The sequence below is a fragment of the Lagopus leucura genome, unplaced genomic scaffold, assembly GCF_019238085.1.
Source record: "Lagopus leucura isolate 7727_CA_CO unplaced genomic scaffold, USGS_WTPT01 Super-Scaffold_100002, whole genome shotgun sequence".
NCBI lineage: Eukaryota > Metazoa > Chordata > Aves > Galliformes > Phasianidae > Lagopus > Lagopus leucura.
Genome location: NW_024962263.1, coordinates 59189634 through 59208197, shown reverse-complemented (window position 1 = coordinate 59208197; position 18564 = coordinate 59189634). Strand labels below are relative to the sequence as shown.

Genomic DNA, 18564 nt, shown 5'->3' with positions numbered 1-18564 from the left:
GGAAGCTGCTCCTATGTCTATGGCTACTTGTGCAGCTGAGGACAAGAATATATTTAAATTGAATACAAATGCATTTGACTTTGGTTCACTGTTAGCTTCATATGTTCTTATACATTGTGCAACTAAATGCATGCTTAGGAGAGTATCTCAGTAAATATTTTAGAAAGAGGTGTGTGAATACACGGATGTACCTTGTAGGAATGCATAGAATGGATTATTCATTAATCATGATAACATCAAAATATGTATAACTACTGTAGGGAACATTTTTAGCTATGCTTCCTGCAAAGCAGATTTTTAATGAAATGATTGGTATTTAGCACCTTGGCATTCAGGCATAGAATGACCTGAAGTTTCATCACGCTTTCTAGTAGCAAGTGGTGGGGTAAAAGACCAAAGCAAACTCTACTGTTGCAGCTAAGTGCAAATCAGAACCATGAATTTAATTTTTGATTAGGCGTGAGAGGTTATGCATAGATATGGATTTTTAAACTGCAGTGAAAATTTCAGTAAGATTATATGTTTTCAGTAAAGAATCAACTGCAGGAACATGATTTTGATGACCAGATTAAAGCTGTGAATGGTGGGCTGCAGAATAAGCATCTCTTGGTGAATCTCCAGCAAGCTTGTGTTATATGTATCTGACTGGCAGCTCTTGAGTGATGTAGCCATGCAGAGATGCTAAGCTTGATCCCAGCGACTGGGAGGACTACTGTGTGAAGTCACTGAATTTGAGGTTGATAAGTGATAGAACTCAGATTTCAATATAATGGGGTGGATAATTTTATATAATATCCTGTACAACTGATACAGAAACGTTTCTGTCTCAGCTTCTGCTTTTCACTTTCTACCTTTACAGAACACAGTTTTTTGAGCTGTTTATTAATGGAATGTTCTTATCTAAAGTAAACAGGCTGCTGTTTGACAGATATCTTGAGTTAAATCCTAATATAGGCATCCATGTGACATGGAGATGTATAAGTGCCTTTGTCTATTGTGATCAAGTTTTTCTCGCCATTAAGATAGGCATCATGAAAATCACGCCTAACTGTATAAGCTGCTGGTAGCGTAAGTAATGCGTGCGTGCACATCAGTAGTATTTGTGAGACTGCAAAAATGTACCTGGGTTTGAATTTTCACACAGAGGCTTAAATTTGTGAGAGAGCCATAGGTTCAATCTTTTTCTGTCTGTTTTTTCCCCCCTTTGCTGCTTGGTTGTTTTTTGGGGGGAATGTTGGCATGGATATTTAAGGGGACAGATAAGTTTTGAAACTGAAGTTGGCAGAAAGGATTCAGCAGGAGTCTAAACAAGCTTGACTAACTGCTGCAATAGTGCCTTCAAGTTGGAATGAAGGCAATTTAAACACAAGGTTTCCTGTGACATTTTCTGTGATGTTAGGTTTGCTTAATTTATCAGCTGTGGTATTCACAAAGATTCAAACTGTAGTGGATTTCAAATACTGCATTTCCAAAATAGTTGGTTAAGTAAAATTATGAATAGGTGTGAAGTATAAGGAAAAAAATATATATTTAACCAATTGTCCCATGTAATAATTTTGTCCCTTTCTTTTTCAGTGAACGTTCTTGCAGTCGTAATACTTTTTTTTTTTTTTGCAGCCGTTTTTTAATAAGTATCAAATGCAACCTAGAAGATTAAATGGTTTTATAAAGATTTAGACCTTTTTAGTTGATGTTTTGGTTTTTATTTTCCTTATTTACCTTTGCTTTCCTTATTTACAAACAAAAGAATGGAAGAGCAGCTGATGTACATTACAAGTAATGTTTTGGCCCTGTGAGTTTTCTTGTTTTTTTTTGATGTGATGTTTTAAATGGAAACTACCATGGGTTTTAGCTACTTTTCTTTTATGATCGAGGATCAAGAATCAGAAATAGTTCTTGATAATGAGAGAGGAGTAAAATCTCGAACTTGAAATTATGATGCAGAACCTTGAATAGTTTTTTTCCATAGCACCACATCTGGTAGTACTGGTCAAAAAAAAAAAAAAAAAAAAGAAAACTTTTTGAAAGTAGAAATGGAGCAAAACTTTTGTATGTTAGGTAAAGGGTAATTTCTTCCAATGGTATTTTACTGTGTTGTCTTAGTAGATCTCACTCTTGCTGTTCCTGAGCATATTAGAGGTGGCTAATCTGTAAGGAGCTCAGTGACTGGCTGTATTAAGAGACCTCACCTATGGGAATGAAGAAGATAGGAGCCATCTTGCATTGCTGCTGTCAGGTTTTGGTGAGGTCTGAAGTAGAACTGCAGATTTCAGAAAGCTGTGGTTTTTGATTATCTGAGGGAAAGAAAAAAAAATGCAACCCAATGTGTTAATATTTCAGATTTAGGTTTATTTTAAAGAAAGTCCTATCAAATACCAGCCTATAACACTGAACATTAATGTTAACCATTTATTTGATTGTTAGAGCATGTGTTAAAGAGCTGCTGCTGCCTATTTGAAGCCTAATGTGTTTATTAGATGGTCTTTGAAGTGGCTTCTTGACGTGTCTTTTAGCTAAAAAATTCATGAACATTATTGGCTTTCAGTCTGCAAATGGAATATGCCTTCTTGTCACTAGTACACCACTCTAAAGCTATTACACAGAAGTAAGAGAAAAAATATTGTTGAGGAAGGAGCCTTCCACTTAAACATTTGTTTATAGTCTGTTATGCCTTTTTGTAGACTGAGCAAAAATACAAGTGGTAAGTGTCAGAGCCAGTTCTCTCAGTTCTGTTCTTATACGTTGGTTTTCTAATAAATTATGTTCTAGCTGAAGCATGAAGCAGCATTCAGTAAATATTACCGTAAATCTCATTTTAATGTTGCCACTACTAGCCTTTCAAATGAATTTGTATCTTTGAAGTGATAAGTACTCTTTTCAGATAGAAAAGGCTACAGCCAGATTAACCACGGGTGCAGATCAGGTTTTAATACAAGCCCTTTAAGGATAACCATTCAGTTTTTCAAGTTACTACTGCTACCTTTGTCACAGAAACTCTTCTGTTTTCACTTTGTCCTGTGTGACTGTTGTAGAGTGATGATTGTAGGCAGTTTCATCTACAGTGAAAGTAGGGACTGGGTTTCAGGAAAGCAAAAGGACATACTGCTGGATAAATTACTTGGGATTTTCAATATGAGGTCAACCTTGCCAACTTAGGTCCCAGCCATCTTGCTTATTTTGGCAGAATGGACTTGTTTCTCTTGGGATATGTCCCAGTTCTATGTGCTGAGTGATTATGGATGAGTGTAAGAAGATGACTGTAGAACATGTTGCTTGCTTACACCAAGGGGTGTATGAAGAACAGTGGTTCAGTATGGCTCTAGCCTGTTTTCCCTGTTGAACTTTTTAGTGGAGGATATCTTGCCTTAATTTAACTTTAGTAGACAATGCAATCTTTTTTTTTTTTCCCTCCTCTTATTTGCCTTGATTTTCATCTCTGTTTTTTCACTCATTTCCAAAGCCACGTGTCTCTGAATTTGTCAGAACAGCGGTGCAAGGGACAGTCAGTTCCCAAGGAGTCCAGGCATCCCCAGCCACGTGCGGAGCTGTGCAGGCACAGGCGGGCTGCCTCGGCTGGTGGCGATTTTATACTTGCTCAGTGGCAAATGCTGGGAATCAAAGCATATTTCAAACCACCCTCGTGGATTGCTGCTGCTCACAAATAAAAGGTTGTCCTTAGGCTACAGTGGCCACAGACTCTAGTCCAGGGTCTTATCCTATGCTTGACAGTGACTTCCTTTTCAGGCCTGGGAAAGTTGCTAGCAAGTGCTTACCATTATTGCCTTCTTCAAAGGAGCTGAAAATTACAGCGTATACCAGTGTTAAATATTTTCAGATTGAGGAATGCACTGAATGAAAAAGAGTGTATAAGCAAGAAAAAATGTGAAGAATCACGAGTTGCATGTGACTTCCAACTTTGCTGTGGCTTCTACCAAAATTAGTGATACACAGGGAGCATCAGTAATATTGAAACTGAGACTGAAAGCTTCTAATCATGAGAACTTAGAAGAAAAAAATAATATAATGGACGTATGTTTCAGTTTATAATTAACCACAGAAATATGAGCTGTTTATATTGGTAAATTGGGCAGTTAGAGAAAATTTTAGCCAAAATTTTCATTGAGCTGTAATTTCTTTGGCCAGGAAGCTGAGTATTTCTTTGCTGTTTACTACTCACCAAAACAGTAACTTGAATAAATTACTTCTACGTGTAGCAATTGTGTCTGCACTAACTGTATGGATGCTGGAAGGGTAGCATTATGGTACTGCTACCTGCTTGCCCGCTATATGGTACGTTACCTTTTGTTTGCTACTTTTCAGACTGAAATAACGGCTTTGAAGGTGTAATCCTCATTCATTCTTTAACTGCATTTGTTGGGCTTATAATAAATCTGTCAGTTTAACAGGCCTTGTTTGGAAGATGGCCTGAACTGATAAGAGATGAAAATGCACACAATCTTCTTCTACGTTAACTCTGGATGATTAACTGGATTCATTGATGCTGAGGATCTGTGCTTGAAGGTTTACTCTATATATCATGCTCCTTGATGGCATTTATTAAGACTATTCTCTTGTAAAGTGCCGTGTTTACTATTGCTTCATAATCACGTTGAAAAGTCTCCCTGTGTATTCTAACTTAGAGCAGTTGCCAGTAGAGGATGTGAAGGCGGATGTGCTGTCACAATGAGAGCAGAAACTCTTGTTTTGTTTCTGATAACAAGAAAAATATGAATTGAAACCTCTTTCTGGCTCTCTTTTCAATCTCCCAACATCTGGTGGTAACTGAATAGGTCTCAATGACTGTCATTGATAATGTATGCTGTCCAAGAGATTATTCAATTAATTTTCTGTGTTGTGATTTACATTTAACAATTGGAAAGATTAGACTGAAATGTGCCACTATTTTGGATGCTTAGTCCTGCAGCAGTGATATAAAAGAGAGTGGTAAAAATACACCTTGAAAATATTTTTAATTAGTATATATTTTTTAAAATATAAATTTAATGTAAGCAGTTACTTATCAGAGGTGTCCCAAACAGGACATCTGTTTGAGCCTAGATTTAGTTCTTAGGTATTTTTAGTAATAATAATGCTGTTTCTCTAATTATCTACTTCCTTGTATAAAAATGGTGCAGTGAATGTATTTATCTTTCCGTTGCCCTGTTGTTCCTCACTGATGCCCAGTGGAATTGAAATTTGAGTGGTATCTGAGTCAGCATTAGAAGTTGAGCTCTTGGTTATTGTTGCAAGGGTTTTCGATAGCACGAATGGAAAAAATATATATTTCAACTACACGTAAATACATTTTCAGCTATTTATATATGTAGTTGAAAAATATGCTACTGCCAGTGAAGGCCAGATATTTATTCCACAGTGAGATAGTAAGTCTGTATTTTGGAGCGCAGTTCAACTTCCAAACATTTTATACCATAAAACCAGAGCTCCTGATCTTGCATGACAGTTAATTCTACAAGACATTCATTTTAACTCCCCTTTGTATAACAGTTTCTTTGAAATAAACATTATTTTAATTCATTGTGTGACATGCCATCTTGTAATTTTTTTTTCGTTAACAGAAGTATTTGTCCTTCTCTCTGTCGTCTATTCAGTGATTACTTCTGTTTTTGTTCTTACTAATTCCCAGTTTGACTTAATTCTTTTTCTAGTAAATACCAACCTAAATAATCATTACCCACTTTTTCTTGATTTTTGCTGCAGATTGTTTCTGAAGACGTACGGTAGAGCTGGTATTTCATTTCAGTTTCTTCTGAAGCACTAAATGAATGGAACTGTTCTATTTCTTTATCTTTCTTTCTGGAAATTCCTGCAAAGATGTCTAAAAGGATAAGCAAGATCAATGCTGCTTTCTAATCTAAAGTAGTTGCCTATAGGGGAAGTTTATTAAGTAAAACTTTGAGCCTCTAACTTGTCATTGTGCAGCTTCTCTGTGGCTTCAGTTTTGAATTTTCATCTTTCCTAGGAAAATTTAGTCCTCCAGTTTGGAAGCTGCATTTTGTAGTCTGAGAAAGTTATTCTGTGTGTTTCAGGGCGATTGGTTAGAAGAATGTTAAAAGTTCCTGTATCGTCCTGTTAATATCTAAATTAGTGTAGCTAGGGGTTTATTGCTAATACTGAAGAACCGAGAAAGTTCAAGGATGTGTAAATTAATTGAGAGGGCAGCACCTCAAAACCGCTACAAGCAGTTTAGCTGATCTTGACCCGCAAATGTTTGTTTTTGTTTAGATCCTTACATTCTAAAGTCATTAGATTTTTACTGTTTTCACTTGAAAAATTCCTAGATGTCTGCTCCTGTAGTTCTAAATGTCCAAAGAAATACTCTTTTCTGAAAAAAATGGGGCCTTAGTTTCTTGCTTTTGCTACATTGAAGTTACTGAGGCTGTACTGCCCAGAGGTCTGCATCGCATCGTATCGTATGCATGCATAGATCTGGAACATGAATTGGCTCACACACAGAAAAACCAACCTTGAATAGCTGTGTTTTGTTGTTGTTTTATGGTTGTTTTCTGTTTGTTTTTTGTTTCAAAACAAATGATGAAATGGGGTAGATTCTCACCTTTTCGGCTCTGCTCAACCTTTTAGAGTCATTGCTGAGAAGGAAGATGGGGTGGCTGCCCTCCTCAGCTCAAGGGACTCGAACCTTAATCCCTTGCTTCTTAAAGCAATGTACAAACTACTTACCTATAAGTTGAATACGTTTAAAGATTCCTACTGCACTTTGAGAGTTAATTAATTGATTTGCCTTCATAAATATTCAGCTCCAGCAAGCTGATAGCCTATCACCTCAGGGGGCTGTTCTGCATGATTAAAAAATACAGGCTTGAAATCCCTCTGCAAAGAGGGAACTGAATCTCCATCTCTGTTGCAGTTGGTACTTAGCATTACGGAAGGACAGTGCTGCAGATTTATCCATGTTTTTTAACAGGTGATTCTTCCTCGTTTGTCCTAATTCAGGACAATTCAGCAGTTTGGCTTTTAAATCCCAAGAGAACAGTGGGAATTTATTTACCCCAGCTAGATTCTGATCTCCCTAGGAATCTATACTCCTAGTAAATGTTTGGGTTCACATCCTTTTGATTTTAGTGCTCTATACTGGATAGTGCTAAGTGACTTTCATTTTGGTTTGTGAGATTATTTTTAGATTGCCTTAGTATCATCTATCTAGCTCTTCACTTTTCAAGGCACCTAGCTTGGGATTTTGCATTCTGCTCTGGAGCACAGTCACCTAACATTCAGGAACTGTGGAGCTTATAGAGATGTGTGAGGTATTGAATGCAATTTCTAGTGTAGACGTAAGGAGAGCAGAAGACATTTGTAGTGGGTGGTAGATTTCCAGAAAAACTTTATGATGAGTAAAAAGGAAAAAGTAACTCATTCTAAGAACAGACTGACAGTGATGCTGAGAAAAAGATGTTTTGGCCCGTAAATGCAAATTTAAAAAAATGATAATTTGAAAAAAGAAAAAAAGAAATTAATAAAAATAATTAACTAAAAACTGTTTGGAATTACTGCCTGCATTTAACATGGGGAGAAGATGTTAATTTTGTAATAATGGTACCACTTTTGTTTGCTTTAAATACAGAAAGACAGAAGTTCAGATGTTTATGGTGGGACGTTAATTTTAACATGTCCTCGAGGGGATGATACTGGAGAGGTAGGAAATTCCTACAGAACAGCATGGTCATAGGTGGAAGAAGAATTAGCTGTATACTGGTGGAGCTACTGGCAGAACTTGGATTCTAGCAAAAAATAAGCTCCTTTTGAAGCTCAAGAGATTAGATAGAATAACTGTGGATATCTGTTCCTGTTCCCCTGGGGCAGAAGGGGACTGAAAGGAGGTGTGCCTCCTAAATTTGATGGAATGCTCGACAGATTTTTGTGAGCCTCCATGCTTGCTTTTCTTTATAAAAACACCCAGCATTTCTCAGGTAATATTCAGGAAGCACAAGAAATGAAGGAATTCCCCAACCCAATTTTCTTCTGAAATTTAGACCACAATCTGAGACTTGCTCGGAGATCAGATGATCTCTGGAATGTACAGCTTTCATCATGCTGCTGATTTATTTTTTTTTTCTCACAATGGTGATCGAAAAATTTAGTCTTTGAAGCGAGGCCATCCTGAGAGTCTGGGACTGCGGGCTCCTCACAACTCTTCTGTAACTGTTGTCACAATTTTCTTTATATAATCATACAGTATAGCGAGTTGAAAGGGACCCACAATGATCATCAGGAGTACAACTCCTGGCTCCACACAGCACCACCCAAAAATCAGACTATGTAACTGAGACCGTTGTCCAAACACTCTTTGAACTCTGGCAGCTCAGTGCTGTGACCGCTGCTCTGGGGAGCCTGTTCCGTGCCCGATCACACTCACATGTGAACAATCTTTTCCTAATGCCCAGTCCCCTCCGCTGACACAGCTCTGTGCTATTCCCTGGAGTCCTGTCGTTGTCACCAGAGAGCAGAGCTCAGCGCTGCCCCTCCACTCCTCACCCCAGTGCTTGAGATGCAGCCGCACAGCGCAGTGCAGAGCCGGGCAACCCCTCCACTCGCTCAGTGGCAGTGCTGGGCCTGTTGCATCTGATGGTACTGTTGGCATTCCTGGCTGACAGAGCACACTGCTGACTCAGATTCAACACGGCTTCAACAAGAACCTCCCCTAGATCCCTTTCCATGGGGCTGTTCTTCAGTATTTCATCCCCCAGACTGTACATACAACCAGGGTCGCCCTGTCCAGGTACAGAATTTGGCACTCACTCTTAAGAGTATATTTCCTTTTCCTTGGTTCTCTACTGTTGCATTCTCATGCAAACGCCTATTTTCAAGGAAGTGCTTAGCTTTTTACCAACCAGACAAATGTATACATCTAGTTTTGCATTTAGGTAAGTAAGGTTGACATGAGCGTCTGATTATAAATATATATCTTACCAGATAAGATTCATGGTTGTCAAGGAGCAGTGAGTGTGTCACAAGTTGCATTGGAGGCTTCAGCGGATGCTTTGCTCTCTGCAGCAAAGTGGGATTTAGTGTGGTGCTGGGAATGCCCTGTGAGATGCAGGTTGTCTCTTTGTTATGGCAAGTCTTCTCTTGGAGAGCTCAGGTCTGCTCTGGAAATAGAATCACAGAATCAATGAGATTGGAAAAGACATCTCAGATCAGCCAGTCCAACCACCCACCTACCACCATAATTGTCCACTAAACCATGCTCTTCCATTGCTGCACAACCAGAGCGAGAAGGCCTTGAAGTAGGTTGTTCTCAACAGATTGATGGTATGTGCATACATGGATATATACTTATGTACGTATAGATATTTTAAAGAAAAAGACGATCCAGATATTTTTGTAGCAGGATCTGGTACCAACCGTGTACAAGGCTGACTGGGAGTTGTACTGTTCAGTGTTGATCTATTTTTTTCATGAAGTCCAATTAGTTTCAAGAAAAACAGCGCCAATTTCTCCTCAAACTGTTCTGGTTTTTTGTTTGTTTTTGTTTTTCTTAATAGATGAAACTTTTTCAGTATACAGTTACAACTATGACTGTATCTCTACAGAACTGCCTAGATGTCAGCCTTCAGACTGTTTGTGCTCTTACATTCATTCAGCCTGAACCTTGGGAAAACGAAGATTTACAGTATGAACCAACGCTTTCAATACCAACATCTAAAAAGAGAAAATGAAGAAGAGGATACTGCAACTCCAACCCACATCAGTTCACTTATTAAGTTCAGTGTGGCTGATAAGGTCAGCACAGGAAAGGGAACTGGCAGAAATGATGGCTTGGAGGAGGTGATGAACCCACTGATTTTGATATCTGACCAAAATTTCCACTTCATGACAGCATGAAGTGATCATGGATGAGTGCCTCCAGCATGCCTTTTAGCATGGTATGAATCACCTCCTAGAAATGCTCACCTGCTCTGTTATGGCCCTCGTGGTTATTTCTCCGCTCATCCCAAATAATACAGAAGCTTTCTGAAACGTCTGGAAGTGTCGCTCTGCAATCAGACTTGCAAATCTAGCAGCAACTGGACAAATGGTGAATGGTTCTGGATGGAGCTGGACAAATGGCTCTGCATTACGCAGTCTTTTTGATGACCTACATCATCTCCCTGTGCTCTTCTTCTAGCGTTTTCTATCTCTGGAACACTGTTAATTATTGAGAAATGTGTAAACTTCCACATGTTTGTAGGCACGCAGGACGAAAGGGGCCAGGAGCAGGGCAGGATTTCCCTGGGCTGTTTATCACACAATTTGTAATGAGCCAGTGTTGTTTTAACACGTGATAGATTGGCAGGTTATTTTCCTTATGAGTTAGATTAATTGTGCAAAATATTTATCAGTTCTTCAGTGATCTCTAGTGTTGACAGATGATCAGTTTCTACTATATTGTACATGCAGTTGTGCAAACATCGTGTTTTGATTTTTAACCAAAGCTGTATGTGTTGTCTTTTTGTGTAGCTGTGATACATGTTTCATTTCATGTATTTCAATTCCGTTGTTCTTGTTGTATGGCGTTATGGATTTCCTCACTCAACCTTGCAAAATTGCCGTGAAAATTCAGCAACTCAGGCACAAAATGTACGTATCTTCTCCTACAGAATTGGTGACAATGAAAGAGATGAAAATGCTTTCCTTGCTCACCACAAATTTTATTCTGGATGAGTTTTGTATAGCTTTTTGTAGGATCATAAACGTGGTATCTTTATTGGTACCTTTCAAGCTCTTATTTCAAGTGATAGATTTGCAAAATAAAAACTTGAGTTGGGAATGGAACAAGAAACTTAGAAACACAAACAGAGGAACTCATGATACTTCCACCATAACACTTTCCCTGCGTTTTCTTCCTTTCAGTTGCTGATATGTGTTCAAGATGAGTGGGATGGGAGAAAATACCTCTGACCCATCCAGGGCAGAGACAAGAAAACGCAAGGATCCTGATCAGCTTGGACCCAGGTTAGACCAATTATGTCTGAAGACAATGAAAGAAAACGAATTAGAAAAAGTTGATAAATGAGCACCTATTTTTCATAATCCTTTGAGAATGACAGAATTGCTATTCTAGCTAGGAGGGATCAGTACCATACTGATTCAGTAATTCTGTGTCATTCAGTAACTCTGTGATGGAGGGTGGGGCCTGAAATTTCTTTATGTTTTTACTAATCCACTGTAATGCTAAAATACAATGCAATTTGGGTGATCATATGTTAGCTATGTGAAAACTTTTTTTGGCTGATCACTGGAGAGAGTCTTGGGTCACTCATATTACCAACCTAAGAGGTTTTTTTCCACCTCTCTTGTACATCATTATCAGGAAATTGAAAAATATTTCACAGTTTCATAAAATTTACATTAACAACACTGGAATAATTTTTAAACTGTAACTGCTTGTTCATTTATCATATTTTCTTATGATCTTCTTGTGTAATTTCAGAAAGAGATGCAGGGAGTGTGAGTTGTTTAAATTAACTTTCTAAGCTGCTTTATTTCCTCTTATATTGTCACTGCTTGGTATTCCTTGGATTCTTAGCAACATGAAGAAGCAGACTTGTAAATGTTCAAATGTGACCACTGCCCCAGTTAATCTTTTGTTTTGAACTTCATATCCCAAATCTCTTCTGAAACAAAACATGACTACAGGGAAAAATAAATAATGTCTTTTTTAATGCTGCTTTGCTTTTCAAGAATAAACCTTTCTGTTTGAGTAACGTGTGTGTTAGTTTTGTAGTGAGAGAGGGCAGTTCTTTCTGTTTTTGTTAGATTACTTTCAAACCATTTAAAATCATCTTTGACCAGAAAGCAATTGAACTGACATTAAATACGTTTTTATGCTCCTCTCTCAGCCCTAAAAGAAGCACTGAGAAACGCAATCGTGAGCAAGAGAATAAATACATAGAAGAACTTGCAGAGCTGATTTTTGCAAATTTTAATGATATTGACAACTTCAACTTTAAACCTGACAAATGTGCAATCTTGAAAGAAACTGTGAAGCAAATTCGTCAGATAAAAGAACAAGGTAAGAAGTCGAATTCATTGACTATTAAGATTTTCTGTGCTTATTATTACCAATATATATATATGTATATATATATATTTTTTATAAACTCAGTCTCTTCAGACTTTCTTTAGCAAATTTCCAAGCACTTTTTTATCATTGTAAAAAGCATTATAATGTAATGTGAATGGAGTGTGTTAAGCATCATGTTCAGCATTTTAAAAGTAACCTTCACTAAAAATTCAGAAATAGCCTACAGGGAAAGAAGGTCAGTCAGACTGATGTGTGCATCTAATGTGATTGCAATCAGCTGTACTTGAACAAAAGTTGAATTAGCAGGATGAGTTTGTGAGGGAAAAAAGAGAACTGATATACTTTTACGTGGATGGTGATTCCACATGAAATAAGAATAATCCAGGAGAGCATGGGATGTGAAAGTATTCTGCATTCCCTCTCTTGCTTTCTTTTGTTCATATGAATAGATATTGTGACCTAAATGGTCTGTGTCCCCTAAATTCTGACATCACTTCCTGAACTACAATAGATCTGGAGCTATTCTAATCTCCAGATAGGGTCCTGTTATAAATGTAAACCAGAGAACGTGACAGTTTTCTTCCTGTTCTTTGTCTAGAAGATTAGTTTTGTATTTTTTTTTCTTTTGTTATATTTCCTATTTAAAGCAAAAAAAAATTTTTTTTAGGAACTTAAAATTTTTTGAAGTGTTTTTGATGGCACAGGTCTATCTGGACAGGCATGAATAGCGCTGCAGGTGTTTGGGACTGGTTCAAGTTCTTCAAAGTGTGTGCATATTGGTTTTCTTTTAATTTAAAAGAAGATTGGAATTTCTTTTTAAGCTGTATTTAAAGTAATTCCTTTGGTTTTCAAACACTTTCACTTTTTTTCACTTTCAAACATCTCTCACTTTTTCAGTATCCTGTGGTTTCCATAAGTAAATAGTGGTTCCTTTTCCATGTTGTATTTGTGAATTTATAAAACTGGAGATTATCTCTTGCTTAATTTAGGCATGGATTTATTTCTAAAACAGGTAGATAAGTAGATCTGTAGTTCCAGATACGAGCCTATTCAAAGTTAAATGGAAAATGCAAAGAGTCAAATTGCTTCAGAGTCTGTGACGTGTCAGTGTTTGATTAATTAGTATCCTAAAAGTGGTTGTTGTATAGTTATAAGATGTTCATACATCAGACCAGATTATATCCGCATTATTTGTTTCGTCATGGGCTAACAATAGTGCCAGAATTATATCAAAACAAAAGGTACACTTCATTTTCTAAACTCACATCGTTTTACTGCAAAAACAATTGAAAGTAAAATTGTGAAGATAGGTTATAAAAGCAAAGAATGCTGTTTGTTTCAACCAGGAGGTGTAGATCGCAACCATTGAACACTGAAGATACTAAACTACTCTTTATGATGTTGATCTTTTACACCGAATTCTTCAGCTGAGAACAATTAGGCTGCCTGGTAACTGTAAAATTATTCTGTAAAATTTGTAGCTGATGTAAAGTAGACCTTAGTCCTCTCTAAGGGGCAGTGCAAAACATTGAGGCCTTGAGAGTGGTCACAACAGCATCTTAGGGTCTAGAAACAAGGATTATTGTATTTCAAATTAATCCCTTAAGATAATTGATATCAATTTCTATGTACAAGCTGTATCTGTTTGTTGTTATAGTAAATGAAAAGCGATTTCCCTTTTAAGAAAAAATTCATCTGACAGCGTATTCTGAAATACAACCTTGTTTTGAAACAGGCACTTTGTTAACAAATGCAGGTCACGTATAGTAAACATTCAAACTTCACAAACATTATTTGTTGTTCACAACCTAACCAAGGAAATGTATTGAAGAAATTATGAAAATATTGCTATTACTGTCGTGTTTTGCGCAGATTTTATCACTTCATGTAGGGATCCTGCTCTTGATGTGTTTAAATGATGAATATATAAGTTCTAGGCTGTTAGAAGTCTTTCTGGTGGCTTTTCCACTGCCTAGGCATCTTCTTTGAAAGGGTAGATAACAGCAGGACAAGGAGAAATGGCTTTAAGTTGAAGGAGGGAAGATTTAGGTTGGATGTCAGGGGGAAGTTCTTTACAGAGAGAGTGGTGAGGTGCTGGAACAGGCTGCCCAGAGAGGTTGTGGATGCCCTGTCCCTGGAGGTGTTCAAGGCCAGGTTGGATGGGGCCCTGGGCAGCCTGGTCTGGTATTGAATGGGGGGTTGGTGGCCCTGCCTGTGGCAGGGGGTTGGAGATTCATGATCCTTGAGGTCCCTTCCAACCCTGGCCATTCTGTGATTCAGCACACTGTGCAATTGAAGACCTTTACAATGGTGAAACACTGCATTATGTTAGATAGTACATCTTTCTAAAGCAAAATAACAAATATAATACTATACTTACATAAAGTGCCATGAGAGTCAGATGTAAAAATAATGTTGTCTTACATTTAAGATATTTTTCCTTTTAAAAAAATATGTGTATATATATATATATATATATTTTATTTCAACATTACACTGAATGCCTGTAGGAGAAAACTTACATTGAAGGTTCTGAATGTCCTGAGAGGTTCTGCCCAGACGTGGGCAAATTGGGGTTGCTCAGTTTTTGCACAGTGGGTCTTTGTTCAAAGACAAAAGTAAAGTAGTAAAAACTTGTTTCAGTTTTTTTATTTAGAAGTTTTATTAAAGAGCTTGGACTTTGTAAATAAATACTAAAAATTCTCCAATACATTTTCTTCTGTCTATAAATAGAATCACACATTAAGGTTTAATTACTTACAAAAGCGCAGTCATTTATAAATACCTTGTAAAGCCACTGAAGGCAACAAGTTTTATAGCTGCCACTGGGATTTGACAAGGAGGCTTTATTCTAGGTTCTAGGAATGAAAGCGAGGAAAGAAAGAGTACAGACTGGGATTCATTTCCCATGTCAAGATTTCTGGGCTAGCAGCTGAAAAAAGTAATAGATTTTTTGCTGTGGAAATACTGTGCAATTTAATATTTTATTTTCTGGATATATTTTATATGCAAATATGTACTTGCAACACATTATCTGTTATCATTATATCATTTCTCACAGTATACACTTCAAAGATTCTTTAGTTGTGGTATGTTAAAGATTCATTTTATTTCAGTTTGGAAGCAAAGTTATAAATATATGCATGTAACTGAGTTCACTAGATGAATTAAAGATATTTAGAAGATGTAACCATTGCTTGCAGTTTTTAATCTGGATTCTGAAGTGTTCACAGTACTTGGGAGAATGAAGATAAATTTCTTAAAAAAATAAAAGAAAGCTTAATTTTCTTCTGGGATCTCTTACCATATTATCATACAGCGATCTCATACACATTTGTTGTTGTCATCCAGTGGAGATTAAAAAGTCTGTTTTCAGCATAAAGATGAAAAAGAAGCTCAATTCATGTAAATCTTAATTTGATGTTTCTATTGGAGATTTGAGAATTTTACTTTTTAAAAAACAGCCTGGTGTTCACATGTATACAAGCAGATTAAATTCGTATCTGTGCATGCTTATTTTAAAGGGCTTGTTTTAGGGAAGTGTGAAGACCTCTGGGGATAAATGTTCCTTTATTAGCCAAGTAACCCAGAAGCTATAATTAGCTGTCATATAATCAGTTGTACTGCTTCACAGTGATCTTGTTGGTTTCATACCTATGGTACGCCCTTTCCTTGAATCGTATCCTCTGATTGACTCTCCCCTTATTTTTCTTTCTCATTATTGTTTTAGGTTGCTACCTTCTCCTTTAGCTGTGTTTTTTTTCCTTTATTAAGCACTGTATCAAAATTAAACCTTTGCCCTGAGTTTAAAGCTCTTTTATCTATCACGCTAACGTCGGTGTCAGCAGGTAAATAGCTCACATTATCAAATAGAGACTATTCATTATATTTCATTGCTTGAACATCTCCTGGTTCAGTCTTTGAAACCTCTTTATCTTCATTATCTAGTTGTGCTCTTACCTTCTTCTCTGGGTGTCAGAAGTGTGCTGGGTGCCAGAGGACGTGAAGACACCTCAAGCTCCTTCAGCAGTGTCTCTAGTGAAGCTGTGTTTCTGTGACCCCTCTGGTGGGAGTGCTGGAGAACATGGCCTCCCCTCAAGCACACTGCAAGGGTTTTTTCCTCAATTCACCTGAGTACCTGTTATTAAATTCCAGATCTGCATCTCTTATTTTACCCTTATTTTTCAAGCCTTTCTTTTTTCAGAAGCCTTTTTAACAATGACGTGCACTTGGGTTATTTAGATTCGTTCTCAGTGGGATGTAACCTACTGTACCAAAGTGTCTCCAAATGCAATTTGATCTCCCAACTCTGTTTTCTTGCGGAGCCCAGCTGGTTTCTGAGAAGACTTTGTGTGCTGTGTATCAGGCTTTCAGTAGTACAGGGAAGAGATATTAGGGTGGTGATTATCAGTCCAGCTGTTAATTTATACTTTTGAGTTGTCAGATCTTGTTTTCAGAACAGCGTTACAAGACAGACCTTGAACAGAACGAATCATGATGTGAAAGCTGAACGCCACAGGGGGAAGGAATATTAGTTGATGGAAAGAGACATGTAGGAGCAATGGGATGTATGAATCTTAAAAAAAAAAAAAAAAAAGGTTGTTGTTAATCATATACATTTTATTTCGCTGATTTCACCTATGATAGCACAACCGGTTTTTGATTCCCTATAGCAGAACTACTTTGTAATCACGGGTTCACTCCAGCAGATATTCTTTGTGATCTGCAGCACCAGTATGCACGTAAAATTGCTTGCTAAAGGAAAACAGCATGGTCTTAAAGGTGTAATGAGATGTTACTTTTGCTGCTGTTACTTTTCATTTATCAGATCTGAATTTAGATTCGTGCTTCACAGGATGTTTAAGCAACTGCAAAGCATGAGTAATCCCTGTGAAGTCAGTGGGCCCACTTGTAGGTTTAAAATTTTTTGTGTTAATATCTTACAAAATCAGGCTTTTAGGAGAGCATATGTATACTACATTTTTTTGTTGTTTTTTTTTGTCTGTTCGTTTTGACAGTATTTCAGGTAGTCAATTGTACTATAATTAGAGATTATTCTAAGTTTGTTGTATTTGAGATGTCAGGAGATTTAAAATTGATGCTATCGTATACCTTATGTTATACTTTAGGAATCTTTTGAAGGAATTCTGCGTGGCTATTATTGGTTATATATGCTGTGCTTCCAGTTTGATAGGATTCTAAGGCTGAATTAAGTGTCAGAGGAATTTGTACAGTGAAGTGAAGCAATTTATGCAGAACATTTACAAAAAAAAATCTATTACTGAATTTGTTTTGCTGTCTCCACTACCAACAGCTGAGAGTGATGTGCTGAAAATGGCTTTGATCTTCCTCTGTACATCGTAATGCATTTCAGCTAAATATCCTGTTATGTTGACTTAATACTTGCATGCCTCCAGAGAACTGCTGATTCAATGAAGAATTTAGACTGTTTTTAGGTAATGCAAAATGTCAGTTTCTCTTCTGGCTTGGAAGACATGTAGTCATTAGACAGCAGATTCACCAAGTGTGAAATTTCCTGAGGTCTGCTTATTTCAGTGGAGCTGCCGATCACACAGACTCATTGAAATAGGCTTTGTCTACACATAAGTTAAAACATTTAAACCATCCTATATAGTTACTATAATCGTTTTCTATGTAAACAGTATTGTGGTTTCCCTAACATGACTTATGGTAAAAGTATCTGAAGACTCTCTTACGGCATGTAGCTTGTCTACACTGGGATCAAACTGGGATCACTTCAGGAAAACGGGCAAAAATAATCACCAGACTGTTAATCAAAACTGTGAAATCAGCACAACATCTATACATATAATGAGATTTTATTGGATTGTTGTCATTTTTTGCTCCCTTAGTCATGGTTAGAATTTTATCTGCTTGTTTAGAATAAATATGACCTTGTTCCTCAAAGTTAATGAGACTGTTTATTTGTCATCTGAGTAGGAGATTTAGGTTTTTGGTGTTTTTTTTCCCTCACTAAGAGCAATAATAGAGTGATCCTAAGGATGTTGATATGTGGGCACAAACTAATCCACAGGAAATGAGGCAGCTGTTGAAAGAGCTACTTCCACCCATCTCAGCCCTCATTGTGGCCACAAGTTCCTGTTCCTTCCCTTCCCCTGGCATTAGCAATTATGCAGTGAGCCGTGTTTTCGATTTGGCCAGGCTGTCAAAGTAGGAGAGAAGCTATTTCCCCACAGAGGCTTGGTGGGACCTCCTCTTACACAGTTATAGGCGCATGAGCAGGCTGAGAGCCTGCAGTGACTGAGCCATGATCTGTCTTATGGTTACCTTGGAGCTCCTGAACATTTCTGGTTGTCAAAGATGCCTTTCTCTTAAAAAGATGTGTGCCTTGTCCATTGGTGATGAATGTTCTAGGGATAAGTTTCTTGAAGTTTTAAATTGGAAAGCTAAGCTTCGACTCTAAGTTGTGGCTCAAAGTTAAAGAGGAACTGAATATTCGATCTTCACTGGTATTTCAATTAGAAGTAGTAGTTATTGGC

General features: G+C 37.3%; 1 protein-coding gene across 8 annotated transcripts in view; it reads left to right on the top strand.

Annotated features, from left to right (window-relative positions):
* Window positions 1-18564, top strand: part of NCOA2 (nuclear receptor coactivator 2) — a 188481-nt gene that overhangs the window by 99905 nt on the left and 70012 nt on the right. For all 8 annotated transcript variants that reach the window (XM_042869028.1, XM_042869026.1, XM_042869025.1 and 5 more), the window contains 2 exons: window positions 10870-10971; window positions 11859-12031. In XM_042869028.1, the coding sequence (XP_042724962.1) occupies window positions 10889-10971; window positions 11859-12031 (256 nt within the window). In that variant the 5' untranslated portion in view covers window positions 10870-10888. The remainder of the gene's footprint in view (window positions 1-10869; window positions 10972-11858; window positions 12032-18564) is intronic.